The sequence below is a fragment of the Mirounga leonina genome, unplaced genomic scaffold (assembly GCF_011800145.1).
Source record: "Mirounga leonina isolate KUSES-001 unplaced genomic scaffold, KU_Mleo_1.0 Mir_93, whole genome shotgun sequence".
Taxonomy (NCBI): Eukaryota; Metazoa; Chordata; class Mammalia; order Carnivora; family Phocidae; genus Mirounga; species Mirounga leonina.
Genome location: NW_023270854.1, coordinates 12420409 through 12446096, shown reverse-complemented (window position 1 = coordinate 12446096; position 25688 = coordinate 12420409). Strand labels below are relative to the sequence as shown.

Sequence of the window (25688 nt, the reverse complement as noted above, 5' to 3'; positions counted from 1 at the left end):
TATTAAAGGAACCGGTTGCCAATTCTGCTCCAGCAGAAGAAAATAAGGTATCGTAAACATTTTTTTTGTTTAAAAATGTTTATTTATGCTTTCCTTCTTTATTGAAGTGTCTAGCTGAATAACAAATGATCAAGAGCTCCCAAAGACAGAAATAATAGGTAGAGCTTCATCTCCCCAAGAATTCTGTACAAGTCAGACAGATTTAACCCCAAGCTGGTTCAAAGTTCGTATGGGAAAGAGGGCAAAGGGGGAGAGAGAGCATTCATTTAAAGGGAGCTAGAGAAATGGTTTTACCAGGAATTGTGAAGTTGTGAATGGCATCTCCTCCAGCCACATTTCTAGATTGGCCACCTCTGTATCTGTCAACATAGGCAAAGAGAAATAGAATATTCTCTGAATAACTGAGGCCACCCCCTTCTGACCCTTCAGAAGAGCGGGCTTGGGAATATGAATTTGATTCCCATCATTAATGTGTGGAATTAATGGTTCGGCTCTCTTTCGCTGTCCCCACCCAACGTGGCCACCACTCCATGGGCTGTTAGGTTTCTTCTCTTCCATCGAGTAGCCTAAGCCCCAGCCTTCCACTATGTGCTCATTGTAAAACACCCCAAACTATTGCTTACCTCAGAAAATGGCTTTAGGTAAGTATAGAAGTGCTGAGGGGCGATGTCATCCTCTGGTAGACGCAGCTCCAAGAAGTAGGCACTATCATTAGTATGATAGTCATGGAGCCTTGGGTATCTTTTTATGGAAAACAGGGTGAGGTTCCTTCCCACTTCCTCCTCCTCCATACCATCCTCCCTCCTTTCTTCCTCCTCCTGTTCACCTTCTTTCCTCACCCAATTCCTCCATTTTACCATTAAAATCTTGAAGATAATGAGATGCAATGACAAAGGCGATTGTATTCAGAGTCCGGAGAATATGATTGCAGTGATAACTTCGCTCTTAGCTAGCTGTGCACCATTGGGCAGCACATTTAAACTCTCTGGGCCTTAGTTTCCTAGTAGATAAAACAAGGCAATTGGACTAGAGGGGACTCCAAGCTTCTTTGGGACTATGTGTGTCTATGATGTGACATTTTGATGAATGACAGTATCCTTTTATTACTTTCATAGTTCTCCAGTTTTTCCCCTAAGCCGTTGAGAGATTGAAATTTTACATATTTTACATATATATATATTTGTAGTATTACGTATATATATATATAAACTGACACATCTGTAACTCCTGAGAACTGCAAAGGACAATTTATTCTGAAAATGGCATAGTAGGTTTCTGATCTAGACATTTATAATCTTCTCTGAAAAAAAGCATTTCTAACTCTTGTATGGATAAATTATTTCCTGTAAAACATCATCCTAAAATTCTGCATCCTTCAGAAAGCACTTTTCACTCTTGGATTAAATTTTACCAATGGGTTAGCACTTCTATACATTTTTTGTAAAAAAAAAAAAAAAGGGCAGGAATTGTTCTTTTAAGTTCTGGGCAATACCTCATATATTAATGATGATATTAACAAGACAATGAAGCTGAAGATAACTGGATATTAACTTTCCACAAGTAATTAGCTCTTCCATTAGATAAAACTCTTGTTTTCAGGAATTTGTTATAAGTAATTAAACTCTAGAATAACCATAAACCATAGGTAGAAAGATAAAAATCTCAGGCCCTAAGATATTACTTTCTCCTCCCTTCATGGTTAGTGTGGTTTTGAGGAGCCAGGCATTTTCCATATGAATGCAATTCATGAATTCTAAAGAGATAAAGTTTAATATATAGGCAGTAAACAAGCATCATTTGAATGAATATAGCTGTAAAGAGATTAAGGAGGTTATTTCCAAGATGGCACTGGATCTATCAAGAAAAAATACATACTGGCAAGTTTCGAACATTTTGTGAGGGTGTAGACTGACTACAAAACTAGAGTTGTTTTTTCTTTAGTCAAATAATATTAGCCTAGGATTATCATCATCTTCAGCAATAGGCAGTAACTACAACTGAAGCAGGACTTAAAGGGGGAAGGTCTTTGACTAAGTGCAAGCCTATGGTTAGGAGGGATTTCAGCAGGATCACTGTTAATCCAGTTCATAATGAAACCAAAACTTGGGGGTGCCTGGGTGGCTCAGATGGTTAAGCGTCTGCCTTCGGCTCAGGTCATGATCCCGGGACCCTGGGATGGAGTCTGGCATCAGGCTTCCTGCTCAGCGGGGAACCTGCTTCTCCCTCTGCCTCTGCCTCTCTCTTTCTGTCTCTCATGAATAAATAAATAAAATCTTAAAAAAGAAAGAAACCAAAACTTGGCCTACACATGCCTCTCCCTTGATTCAACTATTTGACTAGAGAGAACTCCTGACCTTTCTAAAGCTCTGAGGGCCAGGTGATATCAGTATAAGATGAAGTTCTATACAACATTGGCACTAATGGGAAATTCTAGGTCTAGGAAGTTGATTTATTTTTAATCATTTAACCAGTCTGAGAGTTTATTTGGTGATATAAGGACATCAGTTTAAAGTAGTTATTTCTTTGATAGTAGTTACTTCTTTGATTTCTTTGATAGTAGTTATTTCTTTCTTCTATTGAAGTAGTTATTTCTTAAAAGACTGAAAATGTTGGGTAATTAGAGGTGAAATTTAGAGGTTGAATATAATTTTTTAAAATGAGTAAAACTGAGTTTTTTTGTTCAAGAAGACCAGTTTCAGAGGGTCCCAAGTGAGCGAGAATAAGGGCAAAGAGCCTTGACTTCCCTACTTCTCTATGAGCATTTCCCACTAAATTGTGTATGGTTTTAAGTTTAAGTAAATAAAAAATGGCAGCTGGAGCCCAAACAATGAACATTGTAAAAAAGCAATAAACAAGTATTTATAAGCATACATTTTGTGTAAAGTCCTGAACGAGGTGTTGTTGGAGATACAGAAAATTTTACTATCAAGAAACTTACCCTGGAGTTGGAAAGATATAAGCATATGAAGACAGACCTAGCAGTGGGATAAATGTAAATAGGGGGCAAAAATGATATTGTGGGACTTACTCCTCTGCACATAAGAGATCAGGAAAAGCTCCTAGAGAAAAACAGAAACTTGCACAGAATTGGATTTCAATAGAGTAAAGGAGGATCAAAGCATTCCAGGAACAAAGAATATCATAGCTAAAGGCATGAATGAATAAATAAGGTTAAAAAGTACAAAAATATGGGTGATAGATAAGTGAGAAAAAGCACAACGTTTCTTGAAAAAATGTCTAGTGATTTCTCATCTACTGTATAAACTCAGCAGTGCATTGAGAAGCACAGGGCTGACCTTGACGAGACCTGGTTCCACTGCCATGTTTATTGTGATTTTCTCAACAAGGAGCTGCCAACTGACTATCACCCAATTGTTCTCTGCTGTGCCTTATCACTAAAATTTGAGCAATTTCCTTAAACTCTCTGGACTTCAGTTTTCTAATATGTAAACTAATAATGTTGGTGTGGAATTTTCCCACAGTCTATTTGGCTGTTATGAATAGGTACACATATAAGGATGAATGGAAATATATACATTACATATATGCTATAAAATCGGATTAGATGATATAAATTTTGGTCATTTCAAGAAGGGGTGATTAAAGAAGATAGTTGTATCAGCCAAAAGTAAAATAAGTGGAAAGGATTATTAACAAGTTTCCATCTCTGCTTTATTTTTCTTAGGTTTTCCCAATGGACCCTCTAGCCAAATCAATCAACCAATTTGCCTTGGACTTCAGCAAAAAGCTGGCTGAATCGGCTGAGGGCAAAAATATTTTCTTTTCTCCCTGGGGCATCTCGACCTCGTTGGCTATGGTGTATTTGGGCACCGGAGGTACCACGGCCTCCCAGATGGCCCAGGTGAGCGGGAGAGGTCAAGCGTCTTCTGTGGCCTTTAAACAGAGGGCTCTCTTTAACTGTTAGTATCATTTGCTTCCTGAAGTCTGCATAGCTTACATTTTACAGCCATATCCTTCAAAACAAAAAATACACTTAAACATTTTTTTAGGCCATAAAAAGACGTCTGGGAAAGAGAATCAACTGGAAAAATCGCTGCTTAAAAAACCACCTAAGAGCCCATGTTCCCTAGCAAGATCAAATGGAGAGAAGATAAGGTTATCAAGTTTGGTTCAGCACCAAAAAAAAAAATTTAGTTTGATTATTAATACATCTCAAGAAGTAATGGCTCATACTTCATTTTATTTTTAAATTTTAATTCCAGTGAAGTTAACATACAGTGTTATATTAGTTTCAGGTGTACAATACAATGATTCAACACTTCTGTGGTTTACTCAGAGCTCATCACGATAAGTGAGCTCTTAATCCCCTTCATCTATTTCCCCCATCCCTCCACCCACCGCCCTTCTGGCTTCCCTCTCTTTGTTCTCTCTAGTCAAGAGTCCGCTTTTTCCCTTGCCTCGTTTTTCTTTGTTCATTTGTTTTGCTTCTTAAATTCCATGTATGAGTGATATCATATCGTTTTTGAATGGCTCATACTTTAAATAATAATTAGTCATCGTCTTTCCAATCTCAGAAGGATTTTCTTGAAGACACAAATAGAAAAATCAAGTGAATCCTGTTCTTTGTGCTTTCTGTGTTGTTTCTGTGTTCAATCTCTGGCTGTCTGGATGAATGTAAAGAACCCATTGAAAGCATTAAAATAACAAAACAATAGTACTGTATAAGCAATTATTGATTTGCTGTAAGCATCTTCAAAGCATTGTGCGTGTGCGTGCACACGCCCACGTGCACGTGAAAGTAGAACCATAGATAGCAAAATTATAGTCTAAAAAGCCATGTGTGTATGTGTGCATGTGTGCACACATATAAATGTATGTGTGTCTGTTTTAAAATAGAAATAGAAAAGAGTAAATCCAGCCCTAAATCATGCAATAATCAAAAGGCCAAGTATTAGAATTTCCACTCAAGGTGGTGCCCTTTGGGCAAAATACAGAAAACAGCACAGCCAGTAGTTCTGAATGAAATAGGCAGAATTTATCTTCTGTCAGCTTGGGCCTAGGATGTCACCCTTATTCTTTTAGTTCACAAGATATTGTATAGTTTCAAACAACAACAAAATCCTGGTTCACCCCTAGTTAATAACTGGTTAATTATAAAAGGCTTAACTGCTAATGTGATAGACAATCTTAGATGGATTCCAACTTGGGTCCATTTCATATAAATATATTGCTGTGTGTTCCTTGCCCTTGCTTTATTTAAATGCTATTTACATATCAATAGCAACACTGTGCAATGGAGACTGAGTTGCTCATGTACCCCTGTCTGTCACTGGGTGTCAGTCAGGACAAGCTTTGGTAAACCAGACTTTATTCCTCATTGTGAGGTGGGTCCAGGCTGTGGGAGATGGGATTATCACCTCATTTTCTACTGTTGCACAATTCAGGGGAAGCAAGCATGTCCACATCCTTCTTGTTAACTTCCAAATGAAATGCTGGGGTGAACACAAAGAATGTGTCTTTAACTGTCAAGTGGGGTAGACAATGAGACGTGAAACACTTAACTAGAATAAACAACTAAAATCCCTGAATTTTCTAGATAATTGGAGCAATAGTGGCTTATGCTTAAATCGTCTAAATGATGCTCTCAATTGAACACCTAGTTTTCAAAACAACCGTAGATAAAAAAAAAATAATACATGGAATACAAGAGATTTTTACCTCTAAGGATCTTCCCAACATCATCTCAAATGTCCTATAAAGAGTATAAGAATAAAGAGACCAGCTACTTAAACAGGAACTTAAAAAATTTATTTAAAGGTTGCTGTCAACTTACTCAATCCATCCAGTTAACACATCATTTAAGTGAAATCAGAACCCCTCTGGTAATTAATTATATGCTCTGTAGTGAAGTGAACAACTGACTTGTATTTGCTGATGAGTATTTCAGATGGTTACGTCTTCACAAAGTATGTTCACATATTGCCTTTTATTGAAATGACAGGTGCTTCAGTTTAGCAGAGACCAGCACATCAAATCTTGTCCTGAAAGTGAGAAGAAAAGAAAGACGGTATGTCTAATTTTGAATACACATTTGATAAGGAGAAAACACTTGCAGTATATGTATTTTAGTGGCTGATTTAAGCAAACTTTGATAGGGAACGTCTCTGAGAAAAAATATCATCAAACTATAGAAAATTTTTCAAAATACAAAAATGTGTATGCTTTTTGGAAGGGTCGTATTCTTTCCCTTTATCTCTCTCCATCTTTTCCTTCCCCTTCAAAACTGCCCCACCTTCAAACTTGTTCTTGCCTTTACAAACTAAATGTGAAGAAAACGATGCCCTAACAACTTGTAGATTCTTGCGCTGCTAACATTAAAGAAAACAGTTTTTGTCTACCATGCAATGGATTTCAGCTCTTGTTTGCAGTACACCAATCATTTCACTGAGATACAGGTTGTTCATTTATAGCTAGTTCTTGTTCAGTGTTTTTATTTGACTGACTAATCCCTTTTCTTTCAAAGGAATTCAGTTTGGGCAAGGTTGAAGAAATACACTCTCACTTCCAGACACTTATCTCAGAAATCAACAATCCCGGCAAGGCTTACATACTTAAAACAGCCAACAGGATATATGGAGAGAAAACCTACCCATTTCACACTGTAAGTGCAAACATGTCGTGTTAAGCTGATGGGAAAGAAAGAGGCATGTGAGACCAATCAGTAAACTCTTTGTACATTTCTCTAGAGATCCCAGGGACAATGTTCATGTATGGGGTCACCATTTCTGGTAAACAATCATTTAGACCACCAATAGGTGTCTAGTAAAGGAAACCAACAATGGGTCTCAAGCCAGACCTAGTGATCAGATCTTTATGCTCAGAATAAAGGGGTCCACCTCAGCCGGTAAACAGGTACAGACATGTGGTTTGCGTAGTCTCTGGGTTAGCATTTGTTTCACGGGGAATGGAGCAGAAGATGCAGAGTAACTCAGTAGGGTCAACGTGCAGGAGCAGGGGGCAGAGCTGGTCCTGTGAGTGCAGCTGGAGACTTGTACTCAAGAGCAAACCTGACTTTGGGATCAGACGAGTCATCTCACAGCATGACTTTAGAGACTTTAGGAAAGACCCTTAACATGGGATAATATCACCTTCTCCCCTTCTCGGATGGCTAAGACCCCACAATGCAGACCATGCTTTCATCCTCAGTTCAGATTCAAGGGCTCCTCAGAGTGGTCCACCCTGAACCAAGCCAAGCATTGACTTTCCCGTTAGTCCATCACATCTCATGTCATAAGAGAGCAGGAGGACCCAAGTGCCCAGTGGGCAAAGAGCAAGGAAATTGGATAGGGTAGAGGGACAGCCATAGAAAAGATAACGCTATCTTATGATATCAAGCAGTGCTGTCCCTGCCCATAGCCAGTGAATTTGGGGAGTTCAGGACTTGGGCTTGGCTATGACTAAAGGCAGAAAAGCATCCAAATGAGGCCTTAAAGACATTTCTATTACTGGTAGTCTTGTGCATTTGGGTTTGGTCCGGAAGTAGGAGGTATTTGAGTGGGGCGGGCACTTAGAGATGAGAAGGACACAGAGGTAGAAAATGAGACATCTTTTAAAATGTCCACAAGCCCTGAGAAGCCCTGGCTGTGCTCGGAGAGGTTGATCAGAACCCATGAGTCAACCCAGGGAATGGTGCCTGATGAATCTTTAAGCCTTCCTTTTTCACTGGATTATAATCTCTACAGAGCTTAGACTTCCTAGTCTTCAAACCACTGCCTGGAGGCTGAATTAACTCACCACGTTTTACTGCACACAATTCCTCCAGCAAGTAATAAACCGAAGGAGTACGACAGCTGTCCTGAGGGCGGCAGGTGCCCTCACAAGCCCACTTCTGATGACTGCCACCAGGAGGGACATCAAAGGGCTGGAGGACGAGGCCAGCTTTCTTCCCTCCGACAGCCATGCTTAGCAATCAGTTTTCAGGGCAGCGTATAGCTCTCCTCAGGGGCCCTCCACAGGTTCTTGGGTGCTTAGAGTCCACAGCAGGTGTCTCCTGGACCCATAGGCTTCACTTTGGTTCCAGCTCTGCTGGAGAAAGCCAAGTGCAACTGCCAACACATCTTAGTCACTGGAGACAGTCCTGGGACTCCTAGAGTTCTCTCCCTTTTCATTCCAGCCCCATTTCACAGGCATGAATAAACATAGGAGAGAGTAGGGGTGTTTGGGTGGCTCAGTCCATTCAGTGTCTGAGTCTTGGTCTCGGGGTTGTGAGTTCAAGCCCCGCTGGGTGTAGAGCCTACTTAAAAAAAATAGGGGAGGGTGTGGGAGCCCCAGAACTGTGGGAGACAGGCCTTCCTCCACACTTGGACTTCTGCACGGCTAGTCTGTGCCCAGTTAACTTTAAAGAGGGGAGTGTTTCATTTTTGACCAAAATGGGAGTATGAAAAAAACAGAAGGGGGCAACGGGGTGGGGGTTTGCAACTGTCCATCGATAGACTTGATTTCTCAGTTTTGGACACTCTACAAAAGGAGATTTTTACCTATATCTTCCAGAAATATTTAGAAGACACGAAAACATACTTTGGTGCAGAACCGCAGTCTGTTAACTTTGCGGGAGCTTCTGGACAAATCCGAAAGGAGATCAACTCTTGGGTTGAAAGTCAGACTGAGGGTAAGCTTTCACCAAGGTTCTCGGCAGAGTGTCTTCTCCAAGCATTGCTGTATTTTTTTGAATTTGCGTTGTATGTAAGTATGTGTATTTCTTAACTAGAACTATGGACACCTTCTAAATATTCAGAACATTTCTTTCTGTTCATGCTGATGATTTTCAGATCCACAGCTTTCCCAATAAGTCTTATCTAAAACATACAAGTCAAGATACCCACTTTACTAAGTGGACAAGAAAATTCTTATATCCCAATAATTCTAAAGAGGAGCCCAGGGGAAAAAAAGCAGGAAAGTGCAAAAGGAAAAGTTGAAATACTGCTACATTTGTGATTTCCAAAGAAAAATAGCTAGTAATTAATAACAAAATTGTGGCATTAAATGTGTTATATAATCTTAAGTAATTTTCAAAATCAGGTCAGGTATGAGAGTAGGGGGCTAAGCTGCCGTAGCAGAGAGACCTGGAATACAGTGGCTTGACGATAGGGTAGAAGTTTATTTTTTTCACATAATAGTCAAAAGGCAGATAAGCATTCTGTTTGCTGAGGCAATCCAGAGACCCAGACTGGTGGGCCAGCTCCGCCACCCTCAAAACATGGTTTTCGTATTTAAGTCTAAGATGATTCTTGCATGTGTCATTTTTAAAGTCACCAGAAAATGGGGAAGAGAAAGCCTCTTTGCATTTAAAGAGATGACCTGAAAGTTTCACACATCAATTGCACCCATATCCCAAACTCAGCTACATGGTGTGCTTTAGGCTCCAGGGACACACTTGTCGTGATTTACTTGGGACTTGCCTGGATTTTCCACCTGAAGGCCTCTCAGTCCCAGGCAAACCAGGATAGTTGGTCACCTGGACTTGCTGTAATAATGATCTATAAGATGCAGTTTGTAGTTACGTAGCCACACACTCACCTAAAAGTTGAGTGTTCTATTTCTTTTAAAATTTTTTTATTTTAATTTTTTTATTTTTTATTTAAATTCCAATTAACATATAGTGTAATATTAGTTTCAGGTTAAAATTTAGTGATTCAACACTAAAATTTACTGATTCAACCCGGTGCTCATCACAAGTCCCCTCAATCCTCATCACTTGTTTAGCCCATCCCCCTGCTCACCTCCCCTCTGGTGACCCTCAGTGTGTTCTCCGTAGTAAAGAGTCTGTTTCTTGGTTTTCCTCTCTCTTTTTTCCCCTATGATCATTTGTTTTGTTCTTAAATTCCACATGAGTGAAATCATATGCTATTTGTCTTTCTCTGACTGCCTTATTTCACTTAACATAATACCCTCTAGTTCCGTCCACATCATTGCAAATGGCAAGATTTCATTCTTTTTTATGACTGAGTAATATTCCACTGTATATATACACCACATCTTTTTTATCCCTTTATCAGTCGATGGACACTTGGGCTGTTTCCATAACTTGGCTATTGTTGGTAATGCTGCTATAAACTTCAGGGTACATGTATCCCTTCGAATTCGTATTTTTGTACCTTTGGGGAAATATCTACTAGTACAATTGCTGGGTGGTAGGGTACTTCTATTTTTAACTTTTCAAGGAACCTCCATACTGTTTTCCAGAGTGGCTGCACCAGTTTGCGTTCCCACCAAGAGTGCAAGAGGGTTCCCCTTTCTCCGCATTCTCGCCAGCACCTGTTGCTTCTTGTGTTGTTGATTTTAGCCATTCTAACAGTTGTGAGGTCATATCTCATTGTAGTTTTGATTTGCATTTCCCTGATGATCAGTGATGTTGAGCATCTTCTCATGTGTCTGTTGGCCATGTGGATGTCTTCTTTGGAAAAATGTCTATTCATGGCTTCTGCCCATTTCTTAAGTGGATTATTCATTTTGGGGATGTTGAATTTTGTAAGTTTTTTATTTATTTTGGATACTAACCCTTTATCAGATATGTCATTTGCAAATATCTTCTCCCATTCCATAGGCTGCCTTTTAGTTCTGTTGATTGTTTCCTTTGCAGTGCAGAAGCTTTTTATCTTGATGAAGTCCCAATAGTTTATTTCTGCCTCTCTCTTTGCTCACACAGCACTCAGTGTGAAAGTTCACTTTGACTTGCACCGCACTGTTATTGAAGTTAACTGCTGAAGCCTCCCCTACTAGACTCAAGAGCCCAAGGGCAATGATGCTGCCTGATGTGAGTTTCAGCTTTGAATCACTAACACACAGCAGGCCTGCTAATTGTCGTTGTTCAGAACATTAACGTTTACTGAAGTGCCCTAAGGAAGTTGGCAGCCCTGAATTCTCAGTTCCTTTTTCATTGAACTAGTGACTCAGCAGCCATGGTGAGGCAAGAGTGACCATTTTACTTAACTTACACCTGATTTGGATTCATTCAAAAGCAAGCCTGTTTTTAGAACCATAGATTAGCTAGCATTTACTGAGCACTTGTATGGTTTCAGTTAGCAGGAGGACCAAATGGGATTGTAAAGGCAAAAGTGTGTTGTAATATCCAACACAAATTCAACATGGCAGATGTAGCTGTAAGAATAGTCTGGGGCTGAACTAAATCTGAGGTCTCAAATTCCTGACCCAGTGTCTGCTGTGTTTTCTAGAAGAGAAGGGGGAGCCCTACAGATAGGGAAGAAAGAGTAGACTTCAGATTATAGTTACTATAGGGTCAAAATAAAGGATAGACACACTTGGATAAATCCTCCATTGTCACACTACTCGTGAAATGAGAGTTCCTCCAAAATAAACTAACCCAGGGCACGGTCAGAATCTTTTATTAAGCCCCTGTTGCCTGCATCCCATGACTTCATTGCTCCAGCTGGCAAGGCTGGCTCTATTTCTTAGAAGTGGAATCTTCTAAAGAGGAAGAAAGCTGTCGTTTCTGTATTTTCTCTTCACGTACTGAACACAAATATTGGCTATTTGAGGGCTATTCAACACCAAATAAGGTAAAGAATGAATCAGCTATTTAGGAACTTTGACTTTGTCAAGGCAGAGTTCTGCACATCCTTAAGGGAAGTTGCTAGAAACTCTTCAGCATGACTACGTTCCATCTGAACCACCTAAAAGAAGCTTCTTTCCTTCAGGTTTCAAATAGACCTTCTTTCAAGTAGCCATGTGGACTACTTGGACATACAGCATTCAGAGTCAAAGTCTCAATGATAGTGTCAGTTACATGTTCCAAATTTTTTTCTGGTTTGTCTTCTTTATAGTCTATAAGCTACTTAAAAGTGGGTGTTGGGGAAGGTTATTGTCTACATGTTCGTAATCTCAAAATCTATCATGTGCTTGGCACACTGGGCACTCTAGTGTCACATTAATAACTCTGTGCTCAGCAGGACTTACCCTGAATATCTTCGAAGATTGTCCTTCCCATGACCTCAAACTACCAAGGATGTATGCAATGAACCAGCCAGTAGGTGGCACTTTAGCTCTAAAGAGTATAGCAAAATCATGGTCGAATTTGGCTCTGTTAATTTGAAGTTGTATTTGACTACACTTTGTACATCCTTTATAAAATAATTATATTTTACATATCTTAACACAGCTGTGGGTTCAAGAGGCTGGTTTCTCTGAAAACATATGAACCCAGAGAATAATGCGACACAACTTCAATCATCTGGATCTCAACCAACTTGAGATAAGTCTGTGCAGAACTCAATCCTCGATATGTTCTCTATGTGCATATACAACTCTATCAAATGATAGAATACTTGATTAAAAATGACACAGAGCTTTTAAAGAATAAAACTTCTGTGCAAAAATAAAGATTAAAAAAATGATGTAGACGGCCTCGCCATGGTGAATCACCAAAGAAATTGTAAATTAAGTTGAACACACTGTCTTTAATAAGATACAAAAATGCATACTAAAATGATTTAGAAAGTTCTGATGTCAGCATTTAAAATCAAATTCAAATTTAATTGTTAAAACCAAAATGTTTGTTTCATAGGTGAGGGAGGGTTGTTTTGAATAGACACGTCCAAGTCATACCTCAGATCCACTGGAATCTCTAGAAGTGCTGCCCCCAGAACTTTTTAAAAAGCTGCCCAGCTGCTTCTGATGGGGTGAGGACAACTGCAGGCGGGCTGTGCCCTCGTGCAGTCAGGCTCAGGGAGCCCGTTGGCTGTGCGTGCGCGTGTCTTCCCAACCCCCCTTTCAGAGACTTCCGTGTTGGTAGCTTGAAATCAATATGGCGAAAATATTTACACCTCAGAAATAGGCTACAAATCAGGAGTCTCCCTTCTCCCCCACCCCTACCTGGAGCCAGTTTACCAGCAAACCCCTAGAAATGGAAAGCCAGGGCTCTGGATTTCATTTAATTGTTGTTTTATTATAGTTCACTTACCTACTATTGTTTTCCAAACCTACTTTTTGTTTGTAACAATAAAGGGAAATCGAGAAGTTAAATAGACCTAACTGTAGTTGTTCTTAATTATTTTTAAAAAGTTTTATTACGTGTGTTTATTACCCCACTGTGTCCTGACCCCATTGTGGCATGAGTGTCCTTGCTCAATGCAATAACCTGCAAGCGGACATATTTGCTACCCATTGTTGGCCCACAGAGGGGTATAAAGACCATTAGAGGGACGCCTGGGTGGCTCAGGCGGTTGAGTGGCTGCCTTCGGCTCAGGTCATGATCCCAGAGTTCTGGGATCGAGTCCCGCATCGGGCTCCCTGCTTGGCAGGAGGCCTGCTCTCCCTCTCCCACTCCGGCTGCTTGTGCTCCTGCTCTCACTATCTCTGTCTCTGTCAAATAAATAAATAAAGTCTTTTTTTTTTTAAAGATTTTATTTATTTATTTGAGAGAGAGAGAATGAGAGACAGAGAGCATGAGAGGGAGGGGGGTCAGAGGGAGAAGCAGACTCCCTGCTGAGCTGGGAGCCCGATGCGGGACTCGATCCCGGGACTCCAGGATCATGACCTGAGCCGAAGGCAGTTGCTTAACCGACTGAGCCACCCAGGCGCCCTAAATAAGTAAAGCCTTAAAAAAAAAAAAAGACCATTAGACCAAATGACTCCAAACCAGTGGCTCTCAGTCCTTGCTACACATGAAGCGAAGTTTACTAATTCCCAAGTCCAACCCCAGATGAATTAAACCCCAGATGAATTAATTCATATCTCTCAGAGTGAGGCTCAGGCATCAGTATTTCTAAATCCTCAGGTGATTCTAATTGATAGTCAGGGCTAAGAATAATTGCTGTAAATGGAATAATTCCCTCAATCCATTGACACGCCCCATTTCCAAGCTCCATTGTCATGGCCTTTGAGGTTCCAACTCCCTGGTAACACTTGGACTTGCTCAACAGTCCTCTGGTGTGTGTGTGTGTTCACGCTATGGTTTCACCTATCAGTCTAATCCATCTGTATTTTCTCTTCAAAATGTCTTTCAATAGCAACTTTTCTTGGTTTACGTTCCTGTTTCAGAATTATTCTTTTCAACAAATATTTGTTCTAGAAAAACAATATTTTAATTATATACTCTAAGACTTTAAAAAGAAAACTGTACACAAAGTTATCAAATTTGCTTTTCATAGGAGAATGGGTTAGCCCTTCTGAAACTATTTTATGTATATTCTAGGACTGAGCAAATAAGTAAATACATTGGAAATAATAAGGGCCAGGTTTTTCACTGACAGAGAAAGGAATTGACAATAAGGAAAAGCAGAGGTGAACATGAACCCCATGGTGCTGGATTGGAATAGGAGATACCAATATGACTTCCTCATCTTTAATATATAAGCAGACAGAGAATTAGATAGATATCGGAAATATTTACAGATGTGTGTATAATACATGTATTTTCTAGCTTTCTCTGCTGAGCAATGACACACCAGTAATAATGTGCATAGCTAACATCCACATCTTGATTTCTAAAAGCCATCCTTCAAAAAAAATAAAAATAAAAATAAACAGGGTTCCTAGAAGAAGAAATGCCAATTCTAGGGCTGGGACATGGAAAGCACCAGATAAACCTTAGGATACATTTTGGTACCAGAAAGTAGAGAAATGCTCAAAATATTTGAGAACATGTCAGAAGGACATAGGGGCCAACTTGAGGAGGTTTCCAATAACCAAATTTGGGACAATTTGAGCAGCAAAATAGATAATGATAGTAATAAATTATAACCCATAGGGTAAACAAATATCCATGAGTCTATACTGATATAAATTATTGAATACTTAAATGAAAGGAAGAGATGGGAAAGTTCTTCCTCATAGTAGAATTCAAGTTCATAAATGTAGAAGGAATAGTGGAAATTGAAAATCACCATTTGGCAAACACTACAGTCAACATCGCTTCAAGCAAGATCATCAATGAATGCTAAAATTGGTGGGCAAAAATTTGATGAGAAACAGGAACTTTATGTGGTCACCAAGTAGCTCCCCACATGATACTTATGAATTACAAAGGGAAAAGTCATCATTTTACAGTGAGAAGCCTATGGGAACCAAATCATCAAAGTTAACATCACCCATGGTGGGAAATAGGAACATAATTTATTTCCTAGTATGATTCATTGAGAGGCACGTAACAATGCTTCTGTGGTTGCATTGGTGGCCTAGGGCTGCCATGACAAATTACCACAAAGTGGGTGGGTTCAAACAATAGAAATGTATTCTCCCACAGTTCCAGAGGCTTCGAGTCTGAAATCAAGATATGAGCAGGGCCACGCTTCCTCTAAATGCTCTAGGGAAGGCACTGTTCCATGCCTCCCTCCTTCCTTCTGGTGTTGTTGGCAATCCTTGACATTCCTTGGCTTATGGACACTTCAGTCTCTGCCTCTGATGGCCCATAATCTTCTTTACAACTGTCCTATGTCTGTGTTTTCACATAGTCCTGTCCTCTCTGTGTGTCTATGTTCAAATTTTCCTCCTCTTGTAAGGACATCAGTTATTAGATTAGAGCTACCCTAATCCAGGATGACCTCATCTTAACTTGATTAGATCTGCAGAGACCCTATTTCCAAATAAGAGCACATTCACAGGAACTGGTAGTGAGGGCCTAACATACCTTTCTGGGGGGATACAATTGAGGAAATAGACAAATCTGAACTGAGAATTGAGGGAGCAAAGTGTCAAAGTCATGAAAGCCAAAGAGGGAATGAGGAACTATCCCAGATTCAAAGGCACTAAGATGAATTGACACTTAAACACAACTTGAGATTTTGAGATCTTGGATTGATTTCTGGTCCAGAAGAAGGACTTTATTGGAACAGTAGATGAAATTTAAATAGGACCTGTTAGTAATATTCTATTAATGCTAACTATCATTGGTGGATATAAGATATTATCACTTAGCAGTATTTCATAATTATCATTTTTATAAGTGTGGCGTATTCCAGGATGTAACTCTACCATTTGTAATCTGTCCTTTTGTTCTTGTAGGAAAAATCCAAAATCTCCTACCTGATGATGCTGTGGATTTTGCAACGAGAATGGTTCTGGTGAACGCCCTTTACTTTAAAGGAATCTGGGAACATCAGTTTTTAGTCCAAAACACCACAGAAAAGCCTTTCAGAATAAACAAGGTAAAAACCTTTTAATAATCAGCATGGGTTTTTACATGGCATTGTAAAGGAGGTTCTATTTGAAATTCATTCTTCTTTCTGAATATATGTTCCTGGAAAGTCTGGCTATTACCAGGGCAGGGATGGCTGAGCTAAAAGCCAGGTGCATCCCACCTGGGAATTCCTCTTTCATTGTTTCTTCTCTGAAAATAGACTATTCACATATTTTATCACTTAGTCCCCCCTACGACTATGGTAGAATAGATAAGGTAGTTATTATATTTATTTTCCAGCTGTCAAAGTGACTGGAGCCATGACTAAGTTAGAAATCTACCAGAACTGTAACCCCCAACTCTTCACTATTAGTTCTGTTCTTGTTCTACTAGATCAATACTCTTCTACCAAATTCTTATCTTTCCATAAGTGAAAGAAATACACCTTTAAAATCTCATCTCGTCCATTGTTTTCTCTTTGTGTTAGGACACAACACACTTGTTTTTGTGATAGGAACCCTCTACAGCAAGAAGGGAGACTAATATAAGGTGACAGATCCCCTAGAATCTAAGGGCTGGAATGTGGCTGGGTCTTGGAACTTGAGTGGAAACAAGGATTCAAATGTAGTCAAGATTCAGTCTTTATCTTTTCAACTCTGTTTCTCCCACCGTTCTTCCCTCAGGCTGAAGTCTAACTTCCTCTTCTTCCCAGTTCACACTGGCAGAACATGGCTACTCACAACACTGCCTCTGTTTTAGAGACCAGTGTAATAGATCTCATTTTAAATTCCTAGGAAAGGAATTGATTAGCCAACATTTGTTAAAGCTGTTTAGTCCTGCGGTGGGTCTTCTCACATAAATAGTGCTGCCAAGGACCTACCACAGTAGGTGGGTGGTACAGTAGGATGATTACCACCCACAGTAATCGTGTGGATGTGTGCAATAGGCAGTTCTCAATCAGTGGGATAAAAATGGGGAAAGGACCAAACATATAATCGAATAGGCTAACCAGAAATGAGCTGGAGAGTTACCTGGCCTAGTATATCCACAAGGAATTTTCAGTTGCAAGTGATAAAATAGCATTCCAAAATGGGCCAGTAAAATGGGAATTATATTAGCATTCATTACGTAACTAAGAGGAACTGAGATGTCCAGGGAGTCTCAAGACATAATCTCACTTCTCTGTCTCTCTCTACCCCCACTCCCACCACCTCCACTCCCTCTGGTTGTTGCCTTCATTCTCTAATACTGAAGATACAATTTCTCTATATGACCAGGGAATATGTTTGCCCCCTTGTCAGCCTTCGAGGTTCACAACCCTGGTAGATAGTCTTTGCTGCTAGCTCTAACAGAATGCTCCCAAAGGAGGACTCTGTGTTGTGCCATTCGTGTGCTCATCCCTGAAAAATCACTGTATCATGAAGTATCCTGAATGAACAGCCCTAGTCATATGACCACTACATTAGCAGATGGGTGGGACTTTGTGATTAACAGCTCCCTATAGAATGGATAAGTAACATATGTCTACAACATCTGAATTGCAGGGTTTTGTTTTTGTATTACCATTGGCTTTACTATAAATAAACTTTTTTAAAGAGCATTTTTAGGTTTGCAGCAAAAATGAGAGGAAAGTAGAGTTCCCATATATCACCCCCCACATAGTTTCCCTTATTATTAACATTTTGCAGTAATGTGGTGCCTTTGTTACAGTTAATGAGCCAATACTGATACATTTTTATTAGCTGAAGTCTATAGTTCACTAGGGTTCACTTTTGGTCTTGTATAGTTCTACGGGCTTTGACTAACGCATAGTTATGTATCCGCCATTCTGGTATCATACGGAATAGTTTAACTGCCCTAAAAAAATGCCCTGTACTCCACCCATTCATCCCTCCTCCTAAATACCTGGCAACCACTGATCTTTTTACTGTCTCTATTGTTTTGCTTTTTCTGGAGCGTCATGGAGTTGAAATTATATAGTATGTAGACTTTTCAGATGGGCTTCTTCCACTAAGCAATAGGCAATAGATTTAAGCTTTCTCCCTGTCTTTCCCTGGCTTGATAGATCATTTTACTTTACTGTTGAATAATATTCCATTATCTGGACGTATTGCAGTTTGTTTAGCCATTCACCTATTGAAGGACATCTTGGCTGCTTCCAATTTTTGGCAATTAGGAATAAAGGTGCTATAAATATCTATGTGCAAGATTTTGTGTGGACATAAGTTTTTAACTCATTCTGGTAAATACTCAGAAGCACACTTGCTGGATCATATGGTAATACTATGTTTAGCTTTGTAAGAACCTGCCAAACTGTCTCTGGAAGTGGCTTCCACTTTGCATTCCCATGGTCAGGGAACAATAGTTCCTGTTTCTCCATACCTTTGTCAGCAGTTGATATTGTCAGTGTTTTGGACTTTCAGCCACGCTAAAAGGTCTGTAGTGCTATCTCATTGTTCTAATTTGCAATTCCCTAATGACATATGATTGAGCATCTCTTCATATGCTGCATGTGTTCCTTTGGCGAGGTATCATAGCTTTTACCCATTTTTAAAATTGGGTTCTTTTATTATCATTGAGTTTTTAAAAGTTCTTTATATATTTTGATACCGGTCCTTTATCAGATATGTGTTTTGCAAGTATTTCCTCCTAGCCTATTGTCTTTTTATTCTTGTAGTAAATGTCAATGTTTATGATACTAAAATACTTTCTCAAATGTTTGCATGTGAAATACACCTTATTCAGTTTCTGAATCATTGACATTGGCATAGTTTGCCTAAGATTAGATATTTTTTAAAGTGTTCAGTGGGATCCAGCTTGCTATGATTTATAGAGGTTGCCACGATAGCATTATAAAAAGAAACCTTCATATCACTTATTGTTAATGTTATCCAGTAGAACACCTATTTCAGAAAGCAAGATCTGAATAACTTAGTCAGCATTTTGCAGAGAATCACCAATTTTGCCAGTGTCCCAGACTACTGGGAACCAATTATGGTAAAATAAAATTAAGGATTTGGTGGAGCATTTCCTCAGTGATTTTGCTACTTCCTTCCCATAGAGTACAAGCAAGCCAGTGCTAATGATGTCCATGAAAGAAAAACTTCAAGTTTTTCACATTGAAAAGCCACAAGCCATGGGCCTTCAACTCTACTATGAGAGCCGTGATCTCAGCCTGCTCATACTGCTGCCAGAAGATATCGATGGGCTGGATCAGGTACTGTCTGTCGGCTGCGAAGGTGGTTCTGGTGTTTACTCCTCTGGGGAGAAACATAAGACGTGGTCTCCCTGTTTGTTCTTTGATTCCTATAGAGGAAGACAACCAACATACCTTGAGCCCTCAGGACTTTACCTTCACAGTATCATTTAAATTTTATAAAACTCTGTAAGTTGGGTATCACTATTCCTCAGAAAGTTTAAGTAATCTAGAGGCTCTAGCATGGGGTAGCTAAATAAACAGCCACAGGAGCATCGGATACATATATTCTTTGCCAGAGCTGACCTCAGTCTAGGTCTTTCTTCTCCTTCTGGTAGGGCTTACCTAATTGGAGGTTAATTTTTTAATCATTTGCATTAATCTAGCTTGAGATATACATTTTTAAACAAGACTCTGACTTCCAAAACTTGAAAAAAAAATCCATTTTAATTAAATAAAGTCTTCAGGAGAAAAAGGCTATATCAGTACTAAGTATCAGTACTACCTTCAATTATTTCCTTATCAGCTAAATTTCTATGAAGCCTGATATAACTTTGGTCACACCATGTTTTTGAGCAATTTGTATATTTAAATTGAACATTAGTTTCTCATGCAATGGGTGGCCTGGCTTTCTTTGCACTGTGTATAATTTTTCATGTGTTCTAGATTCTTTATACTTCTAAGTTTCCACAGCCCTGCTAGAATGTAGAAGAGATTTCCAAATGGTATCATAAAATTTGTGAAACTGGAAAGAATGGTAAAAGTAAGACAAATGGTGGACACTAAACTATTAGCATCACACCCTTATAAGATAAGCCTTTCTTCCTAAAAGTGCAGTTTCCTGAGCTGAATATGTTGTCAGATTACTAATGTACACCATCTACAAGTATGTCATTGACAGCAATACTTGGGTCTAGAAAACTCTCAAAGTAGCAAAAGCATGCGTCTTGAAACAAACATTTATTTAAAAAAAAATCAAGCACATTTTTTCTCATATATACTTATGCATATGGGTGTATACATCCACATATATTTATTATTTAGATAATTTAAAATATAAACAGGAGAAAAATATTCTCAAAAACTATACTAAAAAATAGGCATTACCCTTAAGATTTGGAGATTTTCCTTTCTTTACTTTTCCTTCGCTTTTTTCTTGGCATAGCTTATAGTTACTAATTTCATATTGTTGTGATTAAATAGACATTTTTATTTTATCTCAGATTTTGTTTTCAAAGAGCTGTGTCCCATGTGAATATAACAGATACTTTTTGGACCCTGGCACATAATTTATTCTAAAGTTTATGCTTTTGTGTAGACAGCACCTAAATGCATATTTATGTTGACTCATTTCCGTGTGTAGTTGATGTTTTGCATGTTGGCATAGAACTATGCCATTTTGAATCAAGGTCTAATTCTCCTGTATCCTGGCAACTACTCAGGTCCAAAACAAAGATTCTGTAGGGTAACAGTGTGAGGAATCTCATTACACAAAGAATTTCCAAATGTGTGTGCTTTGTTACCCTGGGTAATGGGAGTGATGGTAATTCATGTATGTAATATCTTGAGGTCTCATCCCACCACTATTTCTCACTCCACTCTGGAATTACTGACTCTCTCCTCCTCGTTCCACACCTGCAGCTGGAAAAGGCCATCACCTATGAGAAGCTGAGTGAGTGGACCAGCGCAGACATGATGGAATTGTATCAGGTGCAGGTGCAGCTCCCCAAGTTCAGGCTGGAAGAGACTTACGATCTCAAGTCAACCCTGAGCAATATGGGGATGAGCGATGCCTTTAACCAGAGCAGAGCTGATTTCTCAGGAATGTCTATGGACAGAAAGTTATTTCTGTCCAATGTTTTCCACAAGTCTTTTGTAGAAATAAATGAACAAGGTACAGAGGCTGCAGCTGGTACTGGGAGTGGGGTGAGCGTTCGAACTCAACTTCCCTCCATTGAATTTAATGCAAACCACCCATTCCTCTTCTTCATCAGGCACAACAAAACTGGGAGCATTCTCTTTTACGGGAGATTCTGCTCCCCCTAGACCATGTATCTTTCTCATCAAACAAGACCATCTTCCGGTGTGAAAAGTGCACCAAAAGATGGAAAAACACAATTATAATAAAAACCAGTTTGCAGCTTGTATGTTTTTCACATTTGAATGTTAGCAAATAAACCTTGAAAGAATGCATTCTAGTGACTTTATCGTATCTACCTAGCTAGAGAGAATGGCAAATTTTATTTTTATCACTTAACATTTTGTCTTAATGTGACTTTTATTTACATTTCAGAAGTATTATGTTATTCAACTGAATGCCTTACAATTGTTGAACTACTTGGTCACTGTATTATCATTGTCACTTATATTTCACATGCCGCACTGAGTGAAGAAAAATCTTTACAAAGGTGATGTATAGATTCTTAGTTTGAACAAATGTATAAAGGTAATGTTAGATGTTAGCGCTGGGGAAAAGGTGTTAGGAGTATACAGAATTCCCTGGATTATCTTTGCAACTTTTCTGTGAATCTAAAACTTTTCAAAAATAAACATTTTATTAAAAATAATTATTGTGTAAAAGTGTAGTCATACTAACACCCCTGCTTTTAAAAATCTTATCAAGTAGAAGAACAAATTTCTTTTTTTAAAAAGATTTTATTTATTTATTTGAGAGAGAGCACGAGCAAGCATGAGCGGGGGAGGGGAAAAGGGAGAGGGAGAAGCAGACTCCCCACTGAGCAGGGAGCACCAAGACTATGGACACTGGGCTCCATCACAAGACCCTGAGATTATGACCTGAGCCAAAGGCAGATGCTTAATTGCTTGAGTGACCCAAGTGCCCCTGTTATTCTAATTTCAGAGATTGATTATATACTCTAGGTTATTTTTTGATATTCATCTAATAAAAGGAAAGACTAGATCTGACATGAACAGTGTATAAATGAGTATAAGAAAATGTGTTTTCTGTACTGAATCTTGGCTCAGTATTATAGGAGAAAAAAAATGCCTTAGCTCCAAAGATAGGAAATTGTAATATATATGACATTTTATCATATCTATGTCTTAGCTCCAAAGATAGAAATTGTAATATATGTAACATTTTATCACATCTCTATGAAACATTTTGCCTCCATTCCTAATATCTCACACTAGCTAGCAGTGAAACAAATCCTTTGTGTCTGTGTTCTAGTAAATTATAAGTTCTTAAATATTATAAAAGAAGACCACTGTAATACTCTTAGAGACTGACAAACAGAAGCGTTAAACACAATACTTTTCAAACAAACAAGAAAGGAAAAAGGATGATACTAGAAACTTCAGATGAGTAAGAATGAGATTAGTAAGAGAAGTCTTACAATCACTGTTCTATTTTGTGTATTTTTTTTAAGAGGCTTGAGTCTTAGGAGAGTCTAATTCACTAGACTGGTAAGTCTGGATTTATTGGACTTACGGAAATTCAAATGTTTGCAAAGGTGTGTTTGTGAACTTTGTAAGTTTGCCCTTAAAGGTGTTCAAAGCTTTTAAAAAATCTGACAGGTTGTGTAATCAATGCCTAAACATTTAAGGAAAAAAATAACTTATTTGCTGTTTAAGCAGTGTGCTTTAACGTTCTAGAAAAAAATTATTTTTACTCGACTGACAAATAGTAAACTGCCTGTTAACTAAGGTATACCAGTAGGTGTAACAGTAGTTGTTCCCTGCTTGTGAAATTACACTGTGGGAAGGAAAACCCCACAAACTTTAAAGAACCTTGCCTTTACCAGCAGGGTGGCAGACTAGGAGAGGAGAAATGGGATTGATGGGTTTCTCATATGGGAGAGCTCATGCGAAAGAATATTGAAAGGTTTGCCTGGTCTGTAGAACACTTGGGGGCACATTTGCCATCAACACACAGGAAACTGAAGAAATGGGGAAGAAGGCAGTAGGAACATAAGGAAAAACAGTAGTAGAAGAAAAAACGAATGCATTCCCATAGTACACTTGTTAACTCAGTTACGAATATTATTTAGTTGTAATCAAGTTAACACCTAGGGCAAGTGCGATAGTGTGAGTGGTGTGAGAAGACCGAATCCTCAGCCCCTAAATTAGGAAGGCAATAGATAATGTCTAAAGTTGTTAGGTCAAAAATGTTAATATAGCTATGTTATTTGGAAATCTGGAGGCAGATACGAGAAGAAAGAGTGACTGCTTCTGGGGAGGTGGAAGGAGTGGATAGGAACCCGTCCTTTTCAAGTATCTCCTCGAGCATTATCTGATTTTTCAGCTAAGTGTGTGCACATTAATTTCATAAAAGGAAAAATTTTAAAAACCCTCAGAAAAAAACATAAATAACATAAACATTACCTGTCGTTCAGAAACTCGTGATGTACAGAATTTATTTCCTTCGAATCTATCTATAGATTATGCTCACATGCAACTTTATTCCTAATTTACACTTAATAGCCCATGCTCCCATGGCAATATTGTCTTGTTCTACTAATATTTACATTAGTTTCCTATCATGGGTGTGATAGAATCTGACCTGTTCTCTGTTGTTGGGCATTTGTTGATTTTCTCTGGGCACACGAAATAAAAGATGAGGTGGTCATCATTCCACATAATATTTAATCCATGTTTGTGTTTTACTCTCAGTGAAATTCCTTGAAATGTAATTTTTGATTTCATGGCAATTTCTTTTCTTATTTCTTATTCCACCCATCTTTCTTCTCTCCTCTCCTCCCCTCTCCTCCCCTCCCCTCCCCTCTCCTCCCCTCTCCTCTCCTCTCCTCTCCTCCCCTCCCCTCCCCTTTCTTTTCTTTTCAACACAGTTCTGGAAGTAAGTGGCACCCAATTTACAGCACTGCTTATGGAGAATAAGAAGTCATGCCCATCTTACCTTACCAGCATCAGAGACCCATAGTCTTTATACTTGCAAATTTTATGTTTTAAAATGATAACTTTAATGTGCTCTCCACCACTTCTTTCTTTTGGGGAGGCCATGGTGTGGCATAGGGATTAAAACAGCGAACTTCAGGGTCACACAGACCTGGTTTCCAATCCTCTGTTCCTTATAGCAGTGCAACGTTGGGGACCAGAAACTTAAAGAACTAAGGTTCAATGCTTTTCCTAGATATTTGCAGCACCCACTTCACACAGTTGTCCAGATTAAATGAGGTCTTGCAAGAGAAGCTCTGGTATGGGATCTAGCACATAGTATATACTCAAAAAATATTTATTATTTTTCTTTGAGGTTAACACTTTTTCATATAATGATTAGCCATTGCTTTTAATTTCCTTTTTTAAACTGTTAATTTTAAAATGTGAGTATAGTTGACACACTCTGTTACATTAGTTTCAGGTGTACAATAGCCATTGCTTTTCTTTGTTGCAAATTTGCTAATGCCCTTTGCACATGTTTCTACTGCGGTCGGTTTTTTAAATCAACTTTTCTCGAGCTATTTAAGTGACATTTAAAGATTTTTTTCAAATATTTTCTTGTCATTCATCTTTTAATTTTATGGTACCTTTTTGACATATGGAATCAAATATGTTTACTCAAATGTACTGAACTTTTGTGATTGTTTTCAGATGACTCATTGTGAGTATGTTAGGATGTCTTACTGGTAAAATGTTAATTTTGTGAATAGTTAGAAAAGATGTCCGAGCAGAGGAGTACTGCTCCCCACAGAGCTCACCTATTTCCCTCCCAGGATTCCTCTATTGCATTTACAGACTTTCAGACTAATTGGGCCTTTTAACTTACCTCTTGTTCTCATTCAGATTCCTCCGTACCTACTCGGCTCTTCCTAAAGTAAGGGCTTTTCTTTTCTTTTTTTCTTTAAATTTTTATTTTATTATGTTATGTTAATCACCATACATTACATCATTAGTTTTTGATGTAGTGTTCCGTGTTCATTGTTTGTGCATAACACCCAGTGCTCCATTCAGTACGTGCCCTCTTTAACACCCATCACCAGGCTAACCCATCCCCCCCCCCCTAGAACCCTCAGTTTGTTTCTCAGAGTCCATAGTCTCTCATGATTCGTCTCCCCCTCTGATTTCCCCCACTTCATTTTTCCCCTCCTGCTATCTTTTTTTTTTTAACATATAATGTATTATTTGTTTCAGAGGTACAGATCTGTGATTCAAGTCTTGCACAATTCACAGCGCTTACCATAGCACAAACCCTCCCCAATGTCTATCACCCAGCCACCCCACCCCTCCCACCCCCCACCATTCCAGCAATCCTCCTTTTGTTTCCTGAGATTAAGAATTCCTCATATCAGTGAGATCATATGATACATGTCTTTCTCTGATTGACTTATTTCGCTTAGCATAATACCCTCTAGTTCCATCCACGTGGTTGCAAATGGCAAGATTTCGTTTTTGTTTTTGTTTTGATGGCTGCATAATATTCCA

General features: G+C 38.8%; 1 protein-coding gene across 1 annotated transcript; it reads left to right on the top strand.

Moving 5' to 3' along the window:
• On the top strand, positions 1-21752 carry SERPINB10 (serpin family B member 10). The gene is made up of 8 exons (XM_034995800.1): positions 1-47; positions 3686-3862; positions 5963-6028; positions 6485-6622; positions 8512-8629; positions 15979-16121; positions 19155-19310; positions 20931-21752. The coding sequence occupies exons 2-8, from the start codon at positions 3695-3697 to the stop codon at positions 21333-21335; spliced, it is 1194 nt and encodes a 397-aa protein (XP_034851691.1). The 5' UTR covers positions 1-47; positions 3686-3694; the 3' UTR covers positions 21336-21752.
• The last annotated feature ends 3936 nt before the right edge of the window (positions 21753-25688 follow it).

Bases quoted from the DNA above. Each gene is read 5' to 3' on its own strand.
- SERPINB10 (XM_034995800.1), top strand. From the start codon at position 3,695: ATGGACCCTCTAGCCAAATCAATCAACCAATTTGCCTTGGACTTCAGC. The intron at 3,863-5,962 runs GTGAGCGGGAGA...TTGAAATGACAG, and splicing joins CGGCCTCCCAGATGGCCCAG to GTGCTTCAGTTTAGCAGAGA. The intron at 6,623-8,511 runs GTAAGTGCAAAC...TATATCTTCCAG, and splicing joins AAACCTACCCATTTCACACT to AAATATTTAGAAGACACGAA.